The sequence below is a fragment of the Oryctolagus cuniculus genome, chromosome X (assembly GCF_051225735.1).
Source record: "Oryctolagus cuniculus isolate XC-2025 breed Fujian yellow rabbit chromosome X, ASM5122573v1, whole genome shotgun sequence".
Taxonomy (NCBI): Eukaryota; Metazoa; Chordata; class Mammalia; order Lagomorpha; family Leporidae; genus Oryctolagus; species Oryctolagus cuniculus.
The window spans coordinates 45,550,976-45,569,933 of NC_142888.1; the positions used below are offsets into that span (position 1 = coordinate 45,550,976).

The 18,958-nt window shown below is 40.2% G+C and overlaps 2 protein-coding genes across 5 annotated transcripts in view; both read right to left on the reverse strand.

Moving 5' to 3' along the window:
• VSIG4 (V-set and immunoglobulin domain containing 4) overlaps positions 1-3,175 on the reverse strand; it is a 28,411-nt gene extending 25,236 nt beyond the window's left edge. For all 4 annotated transcript variants that reach the window (XM_008272723.5, XM_017349982.4, XM_008272724.5 and 1 more), the window contains exon 1: positions 3,035-3,175. In XM_008272723.5, coding sequence (XP_008270945.1) covers positions 3,035-3,089 — 55 coding nt within the window. In that variant the 5' untranslated portion in view covers positions 3,090-3,175. The remainder of the gene's footprint in view (positions 1-3,034) is intronic.
• Positions 3,176-8,831: 5,656 nt separating this feature from the next.
• LOC103351887 (heat shock factor protein 3) overlaps positions 8,832-18,958 on the reverse strand; it is an 88,165-nt gene continuing 78,038 nt past the window's right edge. Inside the window, exon 13 of the mRNA XM_051827140.3 lies at positions 8,832-9,028. Coding sequence (XP_051683100.1) covers positions 9,012-9,028 — 17 coding nt within the window. The 3' untranslated portion in view covers positions 8,832-9,011. The remainder of the gene's footprint in view (positions 9,029-18,958) is intronic.

Here is an 18,958-nt window from a genome sequence, read left to right on the forward strand (position 1 = left end):
CCATATTACACAATAATGCTGACTTTCCTGAAAGGTTGAGTAGGAAAAATTCATTTCAGGAAAGCCCCACCTCTTAGGGGAATGTTCTGCCCATTATGAATACCTGAGAACCAGAAAATGGCAAGCCACTTGATACAACAGGGGTTGAGGTTATCAGGAAGGATGGGATTTGGAGACTTCTGTAATGGCATAGTTGGAAGGCTTTTTAGAAACCAGTTAGTCATATTCTTTCATGGCACATATGGGCAAGCTGAGGCCCAGAGCGAGAAAGAAACCTGCCCAAAGTTACACATTGGAAGAAAAGTGGTCCTGAAGACCCAGACTACAGGATTTCAGATGCTACACAAAATTATTACCTTCTTAGCTTACTAAAACACAAGTCACTGTTGTAATCAGCAACCCCTTACCTGGGCCTACCTCACATGGTTTCATGGATGTCATCCTCGGGCTAGATAGCTTCTAGAATGAAAAAAAAAATGCCCCCATCTTCAAGATCCTTTCTTAAAAGTCTTTCACAGAATCTCAGAGCTTTGCCCTTCCCCCTTAAGGATAGATTGTGTTTCCTTCAAGTATTTGTTTCCCTTGGGACAAAGGCCAGGGATAGACATTCAGTCAAAGGGTCTGTTGAAGGAGAGTTTGGTTGGTGAAAGAGGGAATAATCCTAGGGCCCATCGTGGTCTTGGGACCTGAATTCAGAAAAGCAAAATCCTGGAGCTTGTGTAAAGGTCCAGAAGAAAATAAAGTCCTGGTTTTGTGCACGTGCGACATTCTGGGTCCCTTTCTGCATCTTCCTCTTCCCATAATCTTAGAGAGGGTGATATTCCCCAAGTCCTGCACATCCCCCACCCCCAACACATGTCTGCTTTCTCTCTGCTGTGGGTTGCCTCCTGGTTAGAGGATTAGCTTAGATAATAGATGTTTATCAAATGTTCATAAAATTTGCGTATTAGGACTTCTTTTTATTATGATTATTTCAACATTTGCCTTAGCCCCACAGGAAGAAACTGACAGTTCATTCTGCCCTTCTAGGGGCTTTTTAGCAGTGAAGCCATTCCTACAGAGTTGTGGGAGCTGGTAAGTTCCTTTTAGACTAGCAAAGTTAATCTTCTTACTGCATAGCTGGGCTGGGGACACTGAGACCCAGGGAGAGGGAAGGCATTATTGGCCAGTCAGTATATTCTGAACATCACATCTATAGTATACAATACAATCTATAGTATACAATTCTATGGGGGCTTGTTCTAGGGCTGGAGCTCACAAACTTGGGAAGGAACAAGACACATGTGAGTGCTCTCATGTCTCTCTCTCTCTCTCTCTTTTTCATACACACAAACACACACACAGAGGATTTAAAATTAACATTTATATAATGTTCCTCAAAGCCCCTATAAGTCTCAGCTCAAACCAAGTTGGAGAAGGTAGAGGTACACTCTAAAGCCTGGTAGAGAATACAAATACTGTGGTTATCGAACAATATTCTTCAGGAATGTTAACTCCCAACAAGGCTCTGTGGTCTAGGAAAAATTCTTTCCCCTCTCGGTTGACTCAATTCAGAGTACTTTGTAACTCCTAGGTTCTAGAATTTGATGGATCACAGAGCTCAAGGTTAGGGAATCCTAATCTAGGTTAGCTATGGAAAGTGGGTTATTTATGACCTCACAAGTGACTTCAAATTAACACCCATCCAGCCTTTCCCTCTAGGGAGATGCAACAAGCAAGGTTGCACTGAGAACTTCTTTATCCTACATTGAGTCTCACTTAACAACTACCCAGGCTCAGTTTCTGGAGAAAACAACTCACTTTGCAGTGGTATAAATGAGGGTAGTGGAAGACGCAAGGGAATGCTACAGTAGGAAAGTTGGTCTCTTCTGCAATACATGTCCAGCATTCGTTTCCCACAAATAAACCAGATAAACTGGGTTATGTCCGGAGGAAAGTTGAGTTAGTCCATAAGAGGGTAAGAATCTAAATCTTATGAAGATAAGCTGGAGGAACTGGGACTGGTTAGCTTGCAGAAGAGAAGAATAAGGGGGCATAGTGTCTTTCCATAATTTTTTTTGGAATTTATTTATTTATTTGAAAGTCAGAGTTACACAGAGAGAGTAGGAGAGGCAGAGAGAGAGAGGTCCTCCATCCACTGGCTCACCCCTCAAGTGGCCGCAACGGCTGGAGCTGTGCAGATCCGAAACCAGGAGCCAGGAGCATCCTCAGGGTCTTCCCATGTAGGTGCAGGGGCCCAAGGACCTGGACCATCTTCTACTCTTTCCCCAGGCAATAGCAGAAAGCTGGATTGGAAATGGAGCAGCAGGACTCGGATAGGTGCCCATATGGGATGCCGGCACTGCAGGCAGCGGCTCCACCTGCCATGCCACCTGCCAGCGCAGGTCCCCCATAGACTTTTGAAAGGCTGTCATAGGGCATATGGAACAGATACACACTTTGTGGCCCCAAGAAATAGGGCTGTGGTCTTTGGATGGAACCCAAAGATTAATTTCAACAAAGATAAGAAATTCCCAACAATGGGAGCTCCTCTTGCATTGAGTTGATTACATGAGCTCCCAGCCATTTTAAGTATGTGAATAAATATTGATGACGTGTGTTCATAATAACGCAGCATGATACAGGTTACTTCTAAAGTTCCATCTAAGCCTTAGACAATGTCTATTCTAAGGAACCAAAACCAGGAGTCAGAGAGATTAAATTTAATGGCAAAATTTCAAGTAAAAGAGAGCAAATGGAGGCAGTCTTAGGGTGACATTGGGTATCTATTTGGTGTCTCTGAGATACAAAAATCCATAGATAAATCATGTAGATGTTTTCCAAGAGGAAATTTGCTTAAGTTTCTACCCAATTACTTCCTAGATTCTTCAGCAACCTTTAACTACTTCCCTCCCTTTTGCCCAAAGCTGAGAGAGCCTGCCACATTGGCTGAGAATACTAGTCAGTACAGGCTGTCTGTGGTAAGCATTCACCATCAATCCCCAGTCTTTCGCCTGAGCCAGTAATGGTATCCAGGTCCCACTCAATGCCTTACCATAGATGACCACTGTTAGGTGACCCAGCAGCAGCAGACCCAGTAAGATCCCCATTGTAGTCAGAGCCACTTCTGACTTTTCTTCCAGCCTCCTGCTGCCACAGAATCTTGCACTCCTGGTGGCTGCCAGTGTCTGTGCCTGTGCACTTCCCTTCCTTTACTCTATTTCTCACTTGAACTCCTAGTTCCATCACATATTCCCCTTCCTTCCTTATTTCAGCACTAGTCACATGGGGAACTCCCCCTTCCCCCTTGCCAGGGGTTGGAGATTTGAGGGTGAGTGAAGCAATTCCTCCCCCTGCTAGAATATTGACTGGACTTTCCCTGGAGCCGATGGGGGCTCTCTGGCCTTTGATCCTACAGGCTGTATTTATTTTGAGTCCCCTCCACAAGACTCAGAGGTTGGGAGATTACCTTTGGGATGAGTCTGCTCTCTCCAGTGTGAGGGTGTTTTCCTTTCTGGTGAGCCCAGGGAGAAGAGATCAACTTTGTTGGTCTTTGCTATTTTCACCAGTTGTGCTGTTAATTCCTGCCTGCTCAGCTTACGCACGTGAACAGTGTTGGAAGTAGAGTGCCTGTGAGTTTCAACAGTACAAGAGCTTAGTGTGTGAAAGGGTTTTCTACACATCAAAAACAACAACAACAACAACAATTAATTAGCAAGCCCATGGATAAAGTTGCTATGGGGGAGTATACCTTATATCTCATATGGAAAATCTCTTTGATGTTTGAATTACTTTCTCCAGTAGCTCCAGAACCCTGGTGGTGAGGGAGAATCTATTTTCATGAATCATCCTCATACCTTTTCATAATGGATCTAACATTCACTTTTTTTTTTAAGGGAAAGTTAAGTATGGCCTCTAGTGTACTACCCATTGACTTGATGGTAGTGTGTTCTATTAAGCTTAACTTTCCATTGAATGTCAGTTGATGCAGACACCACACCAACCTACAAGAGAGTAATGTTAAGCCCCTTAGAAAAGCTCAATTGCCCCAAAAATCCCTCCTATTCACAGGCAACAGAGTGATTGGAATTTCTTCAGATGTGTAACACTAGGTTTGGCACAGGATATTTTTTTAAATTCAACTTTTTAGATTTATTTATTTATTTGAAAGTCAGAGTTACACACAGAGAGAAAGAGAGGCAGAGAGAGAGAGAGAGAGAGGTCTTTCATCTGCTGGTTCCCTCCCCAACTGGCTGCAATGGGCAGAGCTGGGGCTATCAGAAGCCAGGAGCCAGGAGCCAGGAGCTTCCTCTGGATCTCCCATGTGGGTGCAGGGGCTCAAGGACTTGGGCCATCTTCTACTGCTTTCCCAGGCCATAGCAGAGAGCTAGATCAGAAGTGGAACAGCTGGGACTTGAACCTGCTCCCATATGGGATGCTGGCACTGCAGGCGATAGCTTTAGCCGGTATGCCTCAGCGCCCCCCCCAACTATGTTTAAAAAAAACAAACAAATGATTTGGGACTGTGAGCTGGTTAAGAAGAAATCTATCAAGCCCCTTTGCCTTGAGGAACCCATATCCTATGGATGAGTGTCCCTTGCTTTTTGGTTTCATTCTGTTCACCTCATTGGAAGTTTTAGCTTTTATTTCCCATTTAGTCTTCACCTAGGCAACTCTGAACTTCAGAAAATCTTCCTATTGTATTTTCCAATCAACACTCTACCACAACTACCTCTTTCCCACCCATAACCTCCCCTTGCAACTCCCCTCTTTGAGAGCTTGTTTGGAGGTTATAGCAGGGGAGCGCAGCTACTCGTATACCCTTGACCAAAGACCGGTTCTCTAGCGGGGAAGGTTGTCCTCTTCGACCGAGCGCGCAGCTTCTGGAGGGACGCACATGGAGCGGTGAGGGAGGGAGGGGACACCCGCCTAGCCAGCCAGATCAGCCGAATCAACCCTGGCGATCAAAGGGGTGACAGATGTCGCAGCCAGATCGCCCTCACATCCTGCAACTCCCCTCTTTAGCTTTCCCTGTTAAAGAGCTGGACGCCCATGTCCCATTGTACTGGTGTCAATTTCTGCCTGACTTGATGACTGTGTACCTTTGCAGCTGCCTTTTGCATCTTGTTAGTACTGCCTGGATCTGAAGAAATTTCCTGAAGATGATGTGCAGTATTTTTCTTGGAAGGATTCCTAGCTTTGCCATGGGTTCAGTAGGCTTGTTGATGCAAAAAAAAAAAAAAAAAAAATCATGGGAAGTAAGGAAGCCTGGAGATAAGACTGGCTCTGTGTCTACTTCATTCTGAGATTCTGAGACCTTGGGCAAGTCAAATCTCTCTGAGTCTCAGCTCCCAAACTGCAACATGAGCATCAATAGGCTTGATGCTTATATCCTCTCAGATTTTTAAAGTCAAGCTACCCTGTATATGCAACAACAACTATAGCAAAGACAGCTGCTGTTTTTCAACTCTTTTACTCTTCCAGGCACTGTGTGTTAAGCACTTTGCATGAATTATTTAATTCCACTGTTAGATCCCTTTAGGTAGGTATTATTTTCCTCACTTTGCATTTTCCCATCATTTTACTCCCTTACACTGCTTTTCTTTTTCTTCAGAGTCCTTACCACTATTTGACATACTTCATATTTATTTACTGGCTCACCTGTTTGTTGTCTGCTTACCACTCTAGAATGTAAATCTCATGAAGGAATTAACTTTCACATTATGTTCACTGCTCTATCTCCAGTGCCTACAATTCCTAAAATACAATACTCAGCAACTATTTGCTGAATGACTTGAGTAAAACATGGCTTTACACGTAAAAACAAGGCCTAGAACAGTGAACTAATTTACCTTTATAAAAGGTACCTAGGCAAGATTCAAACTCATAATTATGTCTCCAAAATTATACTGTTAAGTACAAACTTTTCTGCTTCCTTCATATCTTTAATGATCTCTTATTTCCAGACCTTCTCTGGATGTTGTAAAGGAGACATAAAAATGTTAGAAATGGGACCTAAGCAGATGTCCTAAACAGCACTCTGGCCTCAGAATCAGCCCTAAAGGCATTCGGATCCGGCTGAAAAGCCCATGAGAATATTTCAGGCGTGGAAAGCCAAGACACTCTGGAAAAACAAACAAACAAACAAACAAAAACAAACAACAACAACAACAAAACCTAAATGAAAGATCTCTGTGAGTGAGATCCCAGTGGAAAGAACAGGTCTTCAAAGAAGGAGGTACCTTTCTCTGAAGGGAGGAGAGAACTTCCACTTTGACTATGACCTTGTCTAAATAAGATAAGAGTCGGTGAATTCAAAAGGCTTCTATAGCCTTGGAAACTCATGACTGGAGCATAGGGAGATTACTGATGCCATAAACAGGAGTGTCAATTTGTAAAGTCAACAACAGGAGTCACTGTGCACTTACTCCTCATGTAGGATCTCTGTCCTTAATGTGCTGTACATTGAGATTTAATGCTCTAACGAGTACTCAAATAGTATTTTTCACTTTGTGTTTCTATGTGGGTGCAAACTGTTGAAATCTTTACTTGATGTATACTAAACTGATCTTCTGTATATAAAGAGAATCGAAAATGAATCTTGATGTGAATGGAAGGGGAGAGAGAGCGGGAAAGGGGAGGGTTGCGGGTGGGAGGGAAGTCATTGCGGGGGGGAAGCCAATGTAATCCATAAGCTGTACTTTGGAAATCTATATTCATTAAATAAAAGTTACAAAAAAAGAAATGGGACCTAAGTGTTATTTTAGTATAGATGAAGTAGACACACAAACATGGATCATGGATGTACCAGAGGGCACACACGCGTACACTCCAATACAAGGTGAATTATAACTGAGATTTAAAAGTTGTTCCATACTGGGGCCAGCGCTGTGGTGCAGTGGGTTATCGTCCTAGCCTGGAATGCTGGCATCTCATATGGGTGCCGGTTCCAGTCCCGGCTGCTCCTCTTCCAATCCAGCTCTCTGCTATGGCCTGGGAAAGCAGTAGAAGATGGACCAAGTCCTTGGGCATCTGCACCCATGTGGGAAACTTGGAGGAAGCTCCTGGCTCCTGGCTTCGGATAGGTGCACCTCCAGTCGTTGCGGCAATCTGGGTAGTGAGCCAGTGGATGAAGGACCTCTCTCTGTCTCTACTTCTCTCTATAATGCTTTCAAATAAATAAAATAAATCTTTTTTAAAAAAGTTGTTGCATAGACAGTATTTAGTGAGGACACAATAATCAAGGAATGCTTCCCAGAAGACATGATAACTAAAATTACTGTTTATAGAAATCCTACTCTAGGCTAGGCCATAACTTCTAGGCCTTGCCTTACATGTATATCCTGTTCTGATTAAGAAAATTGAGGTCCAGAGTTATCATGGAACCTGACCATAGTCATATAGCTGGTAAATGGCAGAATTGAGATTTCCCAGCCAAGTTGGCCTGTTTTCAAAGACTGTCTTTTCTTCTTTATGGCCCAAGGCTATAGTTGAGCTGAGCCAGCAAAAGGATGGTGTAGTTGAAGAGGAAAAAGGAGATAGCTGGACAACTACTTTAATTCAGGAGGTTCACCTTTTTTTCCCATATCTTCAAATTCAATGCTTCCTGAAATGGTGGTATGTATGTGGTCAGAATTCACAGATTGTGGGTGAGCAGCACAGAAAATGGCCCAAATCTTTTGAGACCAAATAACCTGAGGTCACTGTGGCTCCATGCCTACTTTCGTCATCTCAGCCCACATAGACACATAAAATAGACACATAGACACACAAATATGCATTGATGTACACAAAGACATACATAAACAAGCATGGAAACACATATATACACTCAAGCAGAATGTACAAGATAACATGCATGTAAGCATATAAAACTCATTTAAACATACAGATGTAGCATACATACACAGAGAAACATACATATAAAAATCAACCTAATGATAAACTAAAAAAATAAGCACATGAGCTTAAAATCAAACATTAGGAAGCCTCACATACTAAAGACCAAAACAGTGGGAGAAACTCACATGTGCAATGGAAGTTAGAAGTTGTAGTAAACCCCATGGACTTCAGGGGTCTAGGAGGATTTCCCAGCAGAGCTAGAATATGGGCTGGGATCTGATATTTGTTTATCATTGGATAGGTAAAAAGATGGGAAATGAATTCCAAGTACATGGCAGAAAAAGAGCCAAAGCCCGGAGGCAGTCAAGGGCAAAAATAATTCTAGTGAAGACAAAATTAGTTGGACTGTACCTTGATGTATAGGTACAAAGGTAGAGAAAGAAAAATCTTGGCCAGATTATGGAGAGTCTTGAAAGCTAGGCCAAAATGCCTTGATTCATAGGCTTTTATGAGAACTCCAGGTTTAAGGCTGGAATAGGACTCTATCCCTGCTGAAATCAGGCTTTGCTTTTTATTTTTATTTTATTTTTTGAACCAAATATGTTAGCAAAATACCAGTGGAATAGAGTGAGGAAATTGGAAGTAGGAAAATGAGAGATTAACTAGACTATTGGCAGCATGACACAATGCAAAGAGCATTGGAATGGGCTTTAGGAGGCCTGGATTCACCCTCCTCTCTAGGCCTCAGTATTCCCATCTAAATCTTAAAGTTGCCATATTCATATGTGAATTTTTCAAGCTATATTCTGGGGACCCCCAGGTATCCTGTAGTGGATAACGAGGGAATATGGAAAGGGAGGTTTAGGTGACAGGATTTCAACCAATAGTGTGCTGGAGTCAACTTAAATTCTGAAAGTTGATTGTGAAAATTTCTTCCCAACTCCATGTTTAGTAACATAACATCAGTAGCTTGAAATCAGCCATTGTTCAAATACCACAGGGCAGACTTGTTTTTTTCTTCAGATGCTGATTCTTTATTTTTGAGTTCAGTCATTTATTTTTGGACTGTATCTACTGGTTTAATAGCCAAAAGCTGGGGTTGTGCCAGGCTGAAGCCCATCTAGTTCTTTAACATGAGTTGTAGGAATCCAAGTACTTGGGTCATCATCTGACACCTCCCAGGGTTCACATTAGCAGGAATCTGGATCTGAAATAGAGATAGGATACAAACTCAGGTACTCTGACATGCAATGCAGTCATCCCAAATGACAGCTGAATCTTCTGTGCCACAATGCCTATTACGAGAGCTATCTTTTAAACTCTACCACAACACTACTGGTTTGAATTCACTTTAACCAGAATTAGTGATTTTTGTGCAACAACTACTGGGATTACAGAATGTCATTTGCCTTAAAGGTATTTATTATATGAGCGGTTTGAAAATCACAGGGCTAGCTCACCCGACCCTGTTAGAGCCCAGGCATGAGACTAGAATCATAATAGATAATAAACAAATGTACACTATGTACTTCAGGGGTTTCTTTAAATAATTATGTATTTCTTTATTTTAAAGACAGAGAGACAAATGGGGGAAGACAGAAAGAGAGATTTTTATCTGTTGGTTCACTTTGTAAGAGCCCACAATAGCTGGGGCTGGACCAGACTAAAGTCAAGAGCCTGGAATTCAGGGATCCAAGTACTTGTTGCCTCTCATGGTATGCATTAGCAGGAAGCTGGAATCTGAAGTAGAGCTGAGATTCAAATCCAAGTACTCTATACGGGATGTGGGCATCCCAAACAGTGCCTTAACAAATGTGCCAAACACTTTGTTCCCCTTAAATGTTTCTGACACAATTCTGAGTACTGGAGGTTTACCAGGAAGAAAACAGACATAGAGCTTACATTCTAGTGGAAATAGATAGATATTATTAAGCAAATGACCAAATATGATAAGGAAAATTAACAATTGTATAACCATATCTGGACCCCCAATATGTCTAATGTTAATCCCAAGAACCTGTGACTATGTTAGGTTCCGTAGCAAAAGGGAATTAAATTTGTAGATGGAATTAAGAATGTTAGCCAGCTTCCTTAATCTAGGAAGATTATCACGGACTATCCAGATGGATATCCAAATGTAATCGCAAGGGTTCTTAAATGTAATCTTAAGAAGGAGGCAAAAGAATCAGAGTTAGAGCAAGATGTGACTATTATGAAAGAAAGGTACCAAGGGAAATGAAATCAGCAAATAAGAGATATCTGCACCCCCATGTTTACTGCAGCTCAATTTACAATAGCTAAGACATGGAATCAACCTAAATGCCTGTCAACTGAAGACTGGATAAAGAAATTATGGGATATTTACTCTATGGGCTACTACACAGTGGTTAAAAAAATGAAATCTAATAATTTGCAACCAAATGGATGAATCTGGAAAACATCATACTTAGTGAAATAAGCCAGTCCCAAAGGGACAAATGCCGTATGTTCTTCCTGATCTGCGATAACTAATAGAGCACCTGAAAGGAAATCTGTAGAAGTGAAATTGACACTTTGAGAAGTGATGACTTGAAGAACCCCTGTCTTGACTATTGAGGAACAGTTTTTTTTTCTTAATAGAGAATGGGACTGGGAATGGGAGAAGGAGGAGGAGGTGGGGTGGAAGGCCGGGTATGATGGTAAGAATCACTATATTCCTAAAGTTGTGCTTATGAAATTTGTACTCATTAAAACAACAGTTTCTTTGGGGAAAAAAAGAAGAAGAAATGAAAATAAAAGATGATAATGGCCCTTTGTCAAGAGGAATCAACTCAGAAAAAAAGAAAGAAAGGTACACATATATGTAATATCACTGGCTTCAACGATGGTAGAAGAACATTTGACAAGAAATGCTGGTAGCCTCTAGAAGTTTGGAAGGGTAACGAAGCTGATCCTACTTCTAGAGCCTCCACAAAAGATTGCAACCCTGTTGACATTTGGATTCAGCTCAATAAAATCATAGCAGATTTCTGGCCTATATTTGAAAGATAGCAAACTTGTGTTGTTTCAAGCTGCAGCTTGAAACTGGTGGATGAGATGACAAAAGGAATGCAGGGTCTTGCAGATCAGTTAAAGAAATTTAATTTTTACTGTGACACAAGGAATGATTGCAGGGATCTTAACAGAGAGGTGACATGATCTTATCTGTGTTTTAAGTGAATTTCCCTGGTTTATTTATGGCAGGACACAGAGGGGGTAAGGGTTGAAGTAGAGAAATCAGTTTGGATGCTATTGTAACAAATGACTACAGACGGTCCCTGAAAATGTTTTGATTTTGCAATGGTACAAAAGCAGTAAGAATTCAGTAGAAGCCATTTGGAATTTGATCTTTCCCTGGGCTAGGCTAATGATATGTTGTGATGCTAAGCAGTGTCAGCCATGCCATCACAAAGGTATAGTATAATCAGTATTCTACACTGAACTGTGCTGTTAAGCTAAGATGTTTGGTAGGTTAGGTGAAGTAAATGCATTTATGACTTACCATATTTTTAATTTACGATAAATTTATTGGCATGTAACCATCTTTTAGTTGAGGAGTATATGTAAATGCAGAATAGTGGCAGTGAAATCAGAATTGAAAGAATAGATGTCAGGCACTGAAGAAGTGCCTAGGATTTCACTACGAATCATGACTAAGTGGAAAGCTTAAAGATTGCTCATGTTGTAGGTTTTGTATGCCTGGGCAACAGTAAAGCCATGAGCTCAGGAAGTACTAAAGGTGATGGCCTATTTTTGCAGAAGAAAATTGGGTACTAGCCATATGGAAATATGATGATGGGACTCTTGCATTGAGATGATCTCCTAGGAAGAAGATGATATGACTAGAGCTCAAAAGATAGAGGGAGAGCATTGATAATCACTTAGAGACACGTGATAGATAAACTAAGGGAACTGGCCATATACCTGAGTAAGGAAAAATAGAGAAAGGAATTGAGAATAAAGGATGGAGAACTAAGAATTCTTGTGGGGCACCCAACTTCCTCCTTTGCACACCAATTCAGATTCATACTGAGAATAACAAAAGTTCAGAGTTTAGAGGACCCTTTGAAACCATAACAGGTTCTATTTTTGCCTTAGTTGTGCAGAAGGAAATAAAACACTGAAAGAATATAATTTGTTCAAAGATACATAACATAGTGAAGGTCAGTGGCAAAGGCAGGACTAGAACCCAGACTACCCTTAACTACATTACAGTGCTACTCATGCTGTTATATCCCCTAATTCTGCAGGTTCTACCTAATCACATTCAGAAATTTGAGAGATGCTACCTTTAGATTTGGCAGAGTGAAGCTGCTTTTCTCTTTTTCTAGGGTCTCAGTTTCTCACCCTGAATTATAATGCTAATAGAATTGATTTAGTCTATTAGCAAAACCAAAAATATGCTTGAAACTCAAAACCAGATCCACTGGTTACATGAATGCACACATAATGTGAAATAAACAAAAGGCTAAACAAGTATATACCATCAGCCTCTTTTGTTATGTTTTGACTGAACAGTAAGAACCAATATTTTTGGAGCTCTGGCTTTCAAAATGATTAGAGAAACAAGAAAGCAAGACAGTTGTGACTGTGACTGGGTAGGTGTTGTACACACACACTGCCTGAATTTCATGATTTTCCTACTCCCACTCAATCTGTTCACTAACTTGGAGAGTTGAGCCAATGACGCTGATATCCCGAAATTCAGGAAGATTCCTGACATGCTAGGTCTGCCAGAATTTCTCCTGGATCCCCATGAATGGATTTTCAACTTGATTCCAAAAAATGTCACCAAAAGACTTGAGTACTTATTATGTGTGACAGGCTCTGTTAGGCTCCACACATGAGTGTTATCATTTATTCCTTCATAAAATATGTGGAAGATACTAATTTTATTCAAATTTTATAGACAAAGAGTGTAAGGGCTCCACAACTATAGATAGCTTTCCTGACACTTGATGGTTATTTCAAAGCAGAGCTGGAATTTGAACCTACTCAGTCTACAGTTTAGAGACCATGTTCTGACTACCACTACCACTACCAATACTGGCTATTATACTTTGAGTTTCATCTCTAATTCTGGGCCCAGTTTAAGGCCTGGTATATCCCAAGTAGTTACTATCTATTAGGTTTAGCCGAATTGAATATGGAGGGTGCTATACAGGACATTTAAAGTACTATAAAATCACAGGGGAATGAAGAGTTAAATGCTCCAGAGGACCATGAAAGAAAGGCTTTTGAGGAGGAAGTGGTGAGATTTGAAATATAGTTTGAGGACTGAGTAGGTCTCCTATAGGAAAAAATTAGGGACGAATGAAAGCACTAATGAAAGCTGAATTTTAGGGTAAAGTAGAACAACTTTTGCGTGGATAAATGACTTCTAAAGATGCTAAAGCACCTCCAGCTTTGACCAATCTGCTACACTTCAGCTTCCACATTTGAGAAGTTGTTTTTGCCTCAGGACAGAATTTGACCTATGCTATACTCAAATCCATGAAATTGCGAGCTATGTAAAATGTTTTCTACTGTATTAAGCAAAAGATGCATTTCATGAGCACATACCACCTTGAAGAATTTCAAGAAACTGTCTATGCCTTGCCTCTATTGGTAGATGAAAATAAATAAGCCAAAATGACCATGTTCTTTAAAAACCAGACAAATTATTATAGAATCAGAAAGTAGCTGTTGCTTAGCTCTGGGAAATAGGACAAACACAGGAAATGACTGCTAATTGATTCTTCTTTTTGGGGTTGTGAAAATGTCATAAAATCGATTGTTGCTGAATCTAAATATTATTTTTTAAAGATTTTATTTTTATTTATTTGAAAGGCAGAGTTACAGAGAGGAGAGGGAGAGAGAAAGAGAGAGAGAGAGAGAGGAGAGAAAGAGAATGAATCTTCCATCTGCTGGTTCATTCCCCAAATGGCCGCAATGGACAGGGCTGGGCCAGGCCAAAGCCAGAAGCCAGGAGCTTCTTCCAGGTCTCCCATGTGGGTGCAAGGGCCCAAGGACTTGGGCCATGTTCCATTCCTTTCTCAGGTACCTTAACAGGGAGATGGATTGGAAGTGGAGCAGCCGGGACTGGAAGCAGTGGCTATATGGCATGCCATGCCACAATGCCCTGGATCTAAGTATTCTAAGAAGCATTGAACTGTATACTTTAAAGAAGTAGATTTTATTGTCTGTAAATGATGTCTTGATGAAGGTATTAAAGTCATTACAGTTTCAGAGGGAATTTTAATGGTCTAGGAAAAGAATGATAAATAATAAATCAGAATATGAAAGTTTAAAAAGACATATTCCCAGTTAGGCTAAATATATAATGGGCTTCCAGATAATGTTTATTGGTCTAATTTTTAAAATAATTTTCATGCATCGTTTCTGAAATCAGAAAAAATGGCAAGGTAAGGAAAAGATTGATAGTCCATATTCAGATAATGGTTTAATGACTTTGTCAGAGAGCAAGCAAGGTCCACATGAATTGTCTAAAATCTCCCTATGAGGAGCAGAATATCTGGTAACACACAAAGGAACTCCCTAAATGGGGAAAGCCTTGGATGGCTGTTCTTAAATGGATTTAGTTCTGACTTCCTTAAGAGTCAATTTTAGTAATATGATCTTATATTAAGAATTACATAGCTCAAGATACAGAAATTTCATGTTCCAGACATGTTAAAAACTGATCTTTCAAAAATGTTAATGGAAACATAAGCATTTTTAAGTATATTATCCTAAATCTTCCAGTTGTTATCATTGCTTTATTTTAGATGAAACAGAGGCTCTAAAGTTGTGTAACTTGTCTAAGGTCACACACAGTAGAGTCAGGAGGCTTTGTGTGCTTCCAAATTCATGCTCTTTCTATACTGTTCAATACTACTCAGATTAATTCAAGTGGAGAGTGAGTAAACTTCCCCTGGTGCATCCCCTTAGTTTCTGGCATAGCTGTAGCCTTTCACACACCCAGACTGTTTGTTTGCTTTCAGGGAGTACAAACTGGAAGTGGTATCCCATTTCCTGGGTGAGCCAAGAGTAACTATGTGTCCTGCTAGGTCATGGGCTTTCACTGACCACAGAGATTGAGAACCCTTGAGCAAACCAAATTTTCATATGTCACTGGTTTGGGAGTAAAGCAGAAGTTACAAAAGCTGACAAAGCCCAGCTGGAGCAAGGATGTTGAAATAGACACAAAAAACATAATTAATATAAATGTTCTAAACTTCTGCTCATCTGTGTATACTTCCTGCTACCTTATACCTAACTTTGAAGACACTAAATATTTTTCATTTCTGTTTTGTCATTTCTTTCAGGTGCCTCATTTTTCTGCTTTCCTTAGAATCTTTACAGTCAAGTTTCTCATTGAGTCTTTGTAGCTCACATATGGAATATTATAAGCTTCTCATGAACCTATACACATCAAGTTTATGTTTAGATTTAATCTCACTCTTTTTTGATAATCTTCTAAATAGAATTCCAACCACTTCACTATTTCCTAATAATTTGGCTTTATTATCTAAGGCCTGAAGCCTGAACTTAAATATCCCAGACATTCTAGTACAGAGATAGGTAATAGTATAGGACATAAATATAATTTATTGTTAATTTCTATTGTCTACTTAGAATGTAAGCTCCATGGGGGGGATGAGTTTTGTGTATTTTGTTTACTAGTATGTTACAAGTGCCTTCATTCATGCTTGGAACCTATTGGGGTTCAATAAACATTTATTGAATGGGTGAATGAATGAACATTCTGAGATCCTGTAGTTCATTTTCTTCCTTGTAGTGCTCACACAGTAACAAAATTCGCCTGTTAGATCTTAGAGGTCATATATGCCAAGGAATAAGACTGTATGATTTTTCTTGAAAGACCTTTCTGATTACTAAAACAGCCCACTTGGAGGGAGTGTATTCTTTTGTTCATGTTTTCATACATTCATTAGCTGAGTGTCTACTCTGGGCCTGAACCTGTGTTGGTGCTGCAAATACAAAATTGAGTAAAATATTCCTGCTTTAGGGAGCTCTAAAATCCAGAGTAGACACACAACAACTATCTAGACTTCTAGTCTGTATATAATAAGTGGAATGTAATATATATTAAGTTATACAAGAGTAGAAAGAGATCATCTTCATTCTATGATTAGAAAAGAAAATTCCAGTATAGGATATACTTTCTGTATCAGCTTAAGCATATTCAAGTCTTAGCAGAGAACAATTAGGTGTTGTTTGGCATAGCTTTCAAGATTTATAGACTGTTTGCAGAAACGATCCCTGTCCCTAATCCTCCCTCTTCTCCCTCTTCTAATCTGTTCTGCTCTAGAATATATAATCCCAGTTCCATAAGCTTTGCTTCAGAAGTTGTGGTCTCATGATCTCGAGTCATTTCCTGAGATGACTTACTAGGCTTTCTTCTTTATTAAAGACTTATTTTATTTATTTGAAAGACAGAGTTAGAGAGAGAGAGAGGAAGAGAAAGAGAGAATTCTTTTTTTTAAATTTTATTTATTTTTTAATTTTATTTTTTTGACAGGCAGAGTGGACAGTGATAGAGAGAGACAGAGAGAAAGGTCTTCCTTTGCCATTGGTTCACCTTCCAATGGCCGCCGTGGCTGGCACACTGCGCTGATCCGAAGCCAGGAGCCAGGTGCTTCTCCTGGTCTCCCATGGGGTGCAGGGCCCAAGCACTTGGGCCATCCTCCACTGCACTCCCTGGCCACAGCAGAGAGCTGGCCTGGAAGAGGGGCAACCGGGACAGAATCCGGCGCCCTGACCGGGACTAGAACCCGGTGTGCAAGGCGGAGGATTAGCCTAGTGAGCCGCGGCGCCGGCGAGAAAGAGAGAATTCTTTCATCTGTTGGTTCACTCTCCAAATGGCCACAATGGCCAGGGCTGGGCTAGGCCCTGGAGCCAGGAGCCAGGAGCTTCTTCTGGATCTCCCACGTGGGTGCAGGAGTCCAGTCACTTGGGCCATCTTCTGCTGCTTTACCAGGTGCATTAGCAGGAAGTGGGATTGGGAAGTGAAGCAGGGATATGGGATGCTAGCATTTCAGGTGGAGGCTCTACTGGCTATACCACAATGCCGGCCCCAGGATTTCTTCTTAAGGACTAAGGATTTCATTTTATTTTGTGATTTTTTTATTTATATAATGATATCCAACTTCATGTACTTAATATATAGTTTTAAAAGCATAATGACATTTTGCATACTACTCTCCCTCCTTTTCTTATTTTTCTTTTAATTTTACAATGACATACTTTCAATTTTCTCTATAATCCCAAGCTTAACTCTCCAATAAATACAGAATTCAACAAGTAGTAAGTAGAAAAACGACTATTCCTCAAGAGTATAGACAAAGGCTATACACAATCAAATCTCAAAATGTCAATTTCACTCATATACATTCCATTTTTTGTACTCGGTATAATGGCTAATAATTTTAATATGCTGCGATAGTCAATCATATGACTAGGGGTTTGGAAATTCAAGCACTTGCAGAGGGTATGCTGACTGAAATGGAGAAATACTGTTGATGACCTAATAGTGAAATCAGTGTTCCGCTTCCGTGGGGCAGGGAACAATGAATTATGATGGTGTAGCAACAGGGTGGAATTAAGGGATAGAAAGGGAAGACGGAAAGAAACAATCAAAACGAGTTACCAGAACGCCCCGACTTGGCGAGGTTGCTGCTACTTGCACTTCCTTCACTGCCTGGCTCATTGTCACCTAGATGAAGAATGGTAATTTTATAAGTATGCTGTTTTGTAAGGTTGTTTCTGGGTGACACTGCTGAGGATGAGACATGAATAGACATATCTACAGGCTCAGATATCTGTGGCAAAACTGGCTCAGTGGAACTCTAGTGATTCTGAGCCATGTGAGGAGGTGCAATGGGTCCAATAGTACATGTTGTTCTTTCAATATAAATTGATTATCTAGTAACTCAAATGCAGCTTTTGCCCATATTCACTTTGGAAGCTACTGCAAGGAAAAATCTCCTCAATGCCTTACAGTTAATGATACTTCCATCTGGCTCTCTCCTTTTAATTTCTAAAACTAGCTTAAAGTGAGAGCTTTATATCACAGACATGTTTTAAACATGACATTTTCAAGAGCACTTTATTTTTCCAGAGGCTTAATAAACATTTTATAAATTCCAGATACTAGGAAGAAATATGTATTTCTTATGAAACATTTGGGCACACATGTGTGCTGCTCTTAGCTGAAGGAGCTTCAAAGGTTTATGTGGTTCTAACTGCTCTAGAGTAGATTCCCAACTTTATGGGTCCAGTTACTACTAACAAGTCTGATGGTGTCAAATTAAGCAAAGACATAAAGTAGTGTCTCATTCTTGGCTATACTTTACAACCATCTGGAGAACTCTGAAAAGTCCCATTGTCCAGATACTACTTCAAGCAAATTAAAGTCTTTTGGAGTTAGTCTCAGACTCAGTATTTCATAAAGCTCTCCAGCTGATTCTACTGTACAGCAAAGGTTGAGAACCACTGCATTAAAGTAATCACTGTGTAAATCTAAATACCATTGAGTTACTGTTATAAGAGATATAACTAGCGCTGTTTCCAGATATTACCATTTCTCTTTCCTTCCCCTTTTTTGGTACAACATACGTAAGAAATACTAACCCAGGAAATCAAACAATGTACTACCTTTGGTGAGTATATGATCAAAATATAGAGTAAAGAATTCACTATGCATGGGAAGAATTCTTATCATTTGGGAAAGTGCCTAAAGGAGATAAAGGGTAAGAGGAGATCTTGGAAATAGGTAGCAGTTACCAAATCCACTCCTAACCTCCAGGCAGGCCCTGGTATTATTATATAATACTATCCCATATGCAAAGGTGTACCAAATATTAATTTATTCTTTGGTAAGTTTCTTGCTCTAATATTTCCTTCTATGACTTTCTTATTTCATGAAACTCAATGCTAATTAGTATCTGAAAGAGTTATCTGTACCCCCACGTTCACTGCAGCACAATTCATAATAGTTAAGATATGGAATCAACCTAGATGTACATCAACTGTTCACTGTATAAAGAAATTATGGTATATATGCACTATGGAGCACTACTCAGCTGTAAAACAAATGATATCCCCTCTTTTGTAA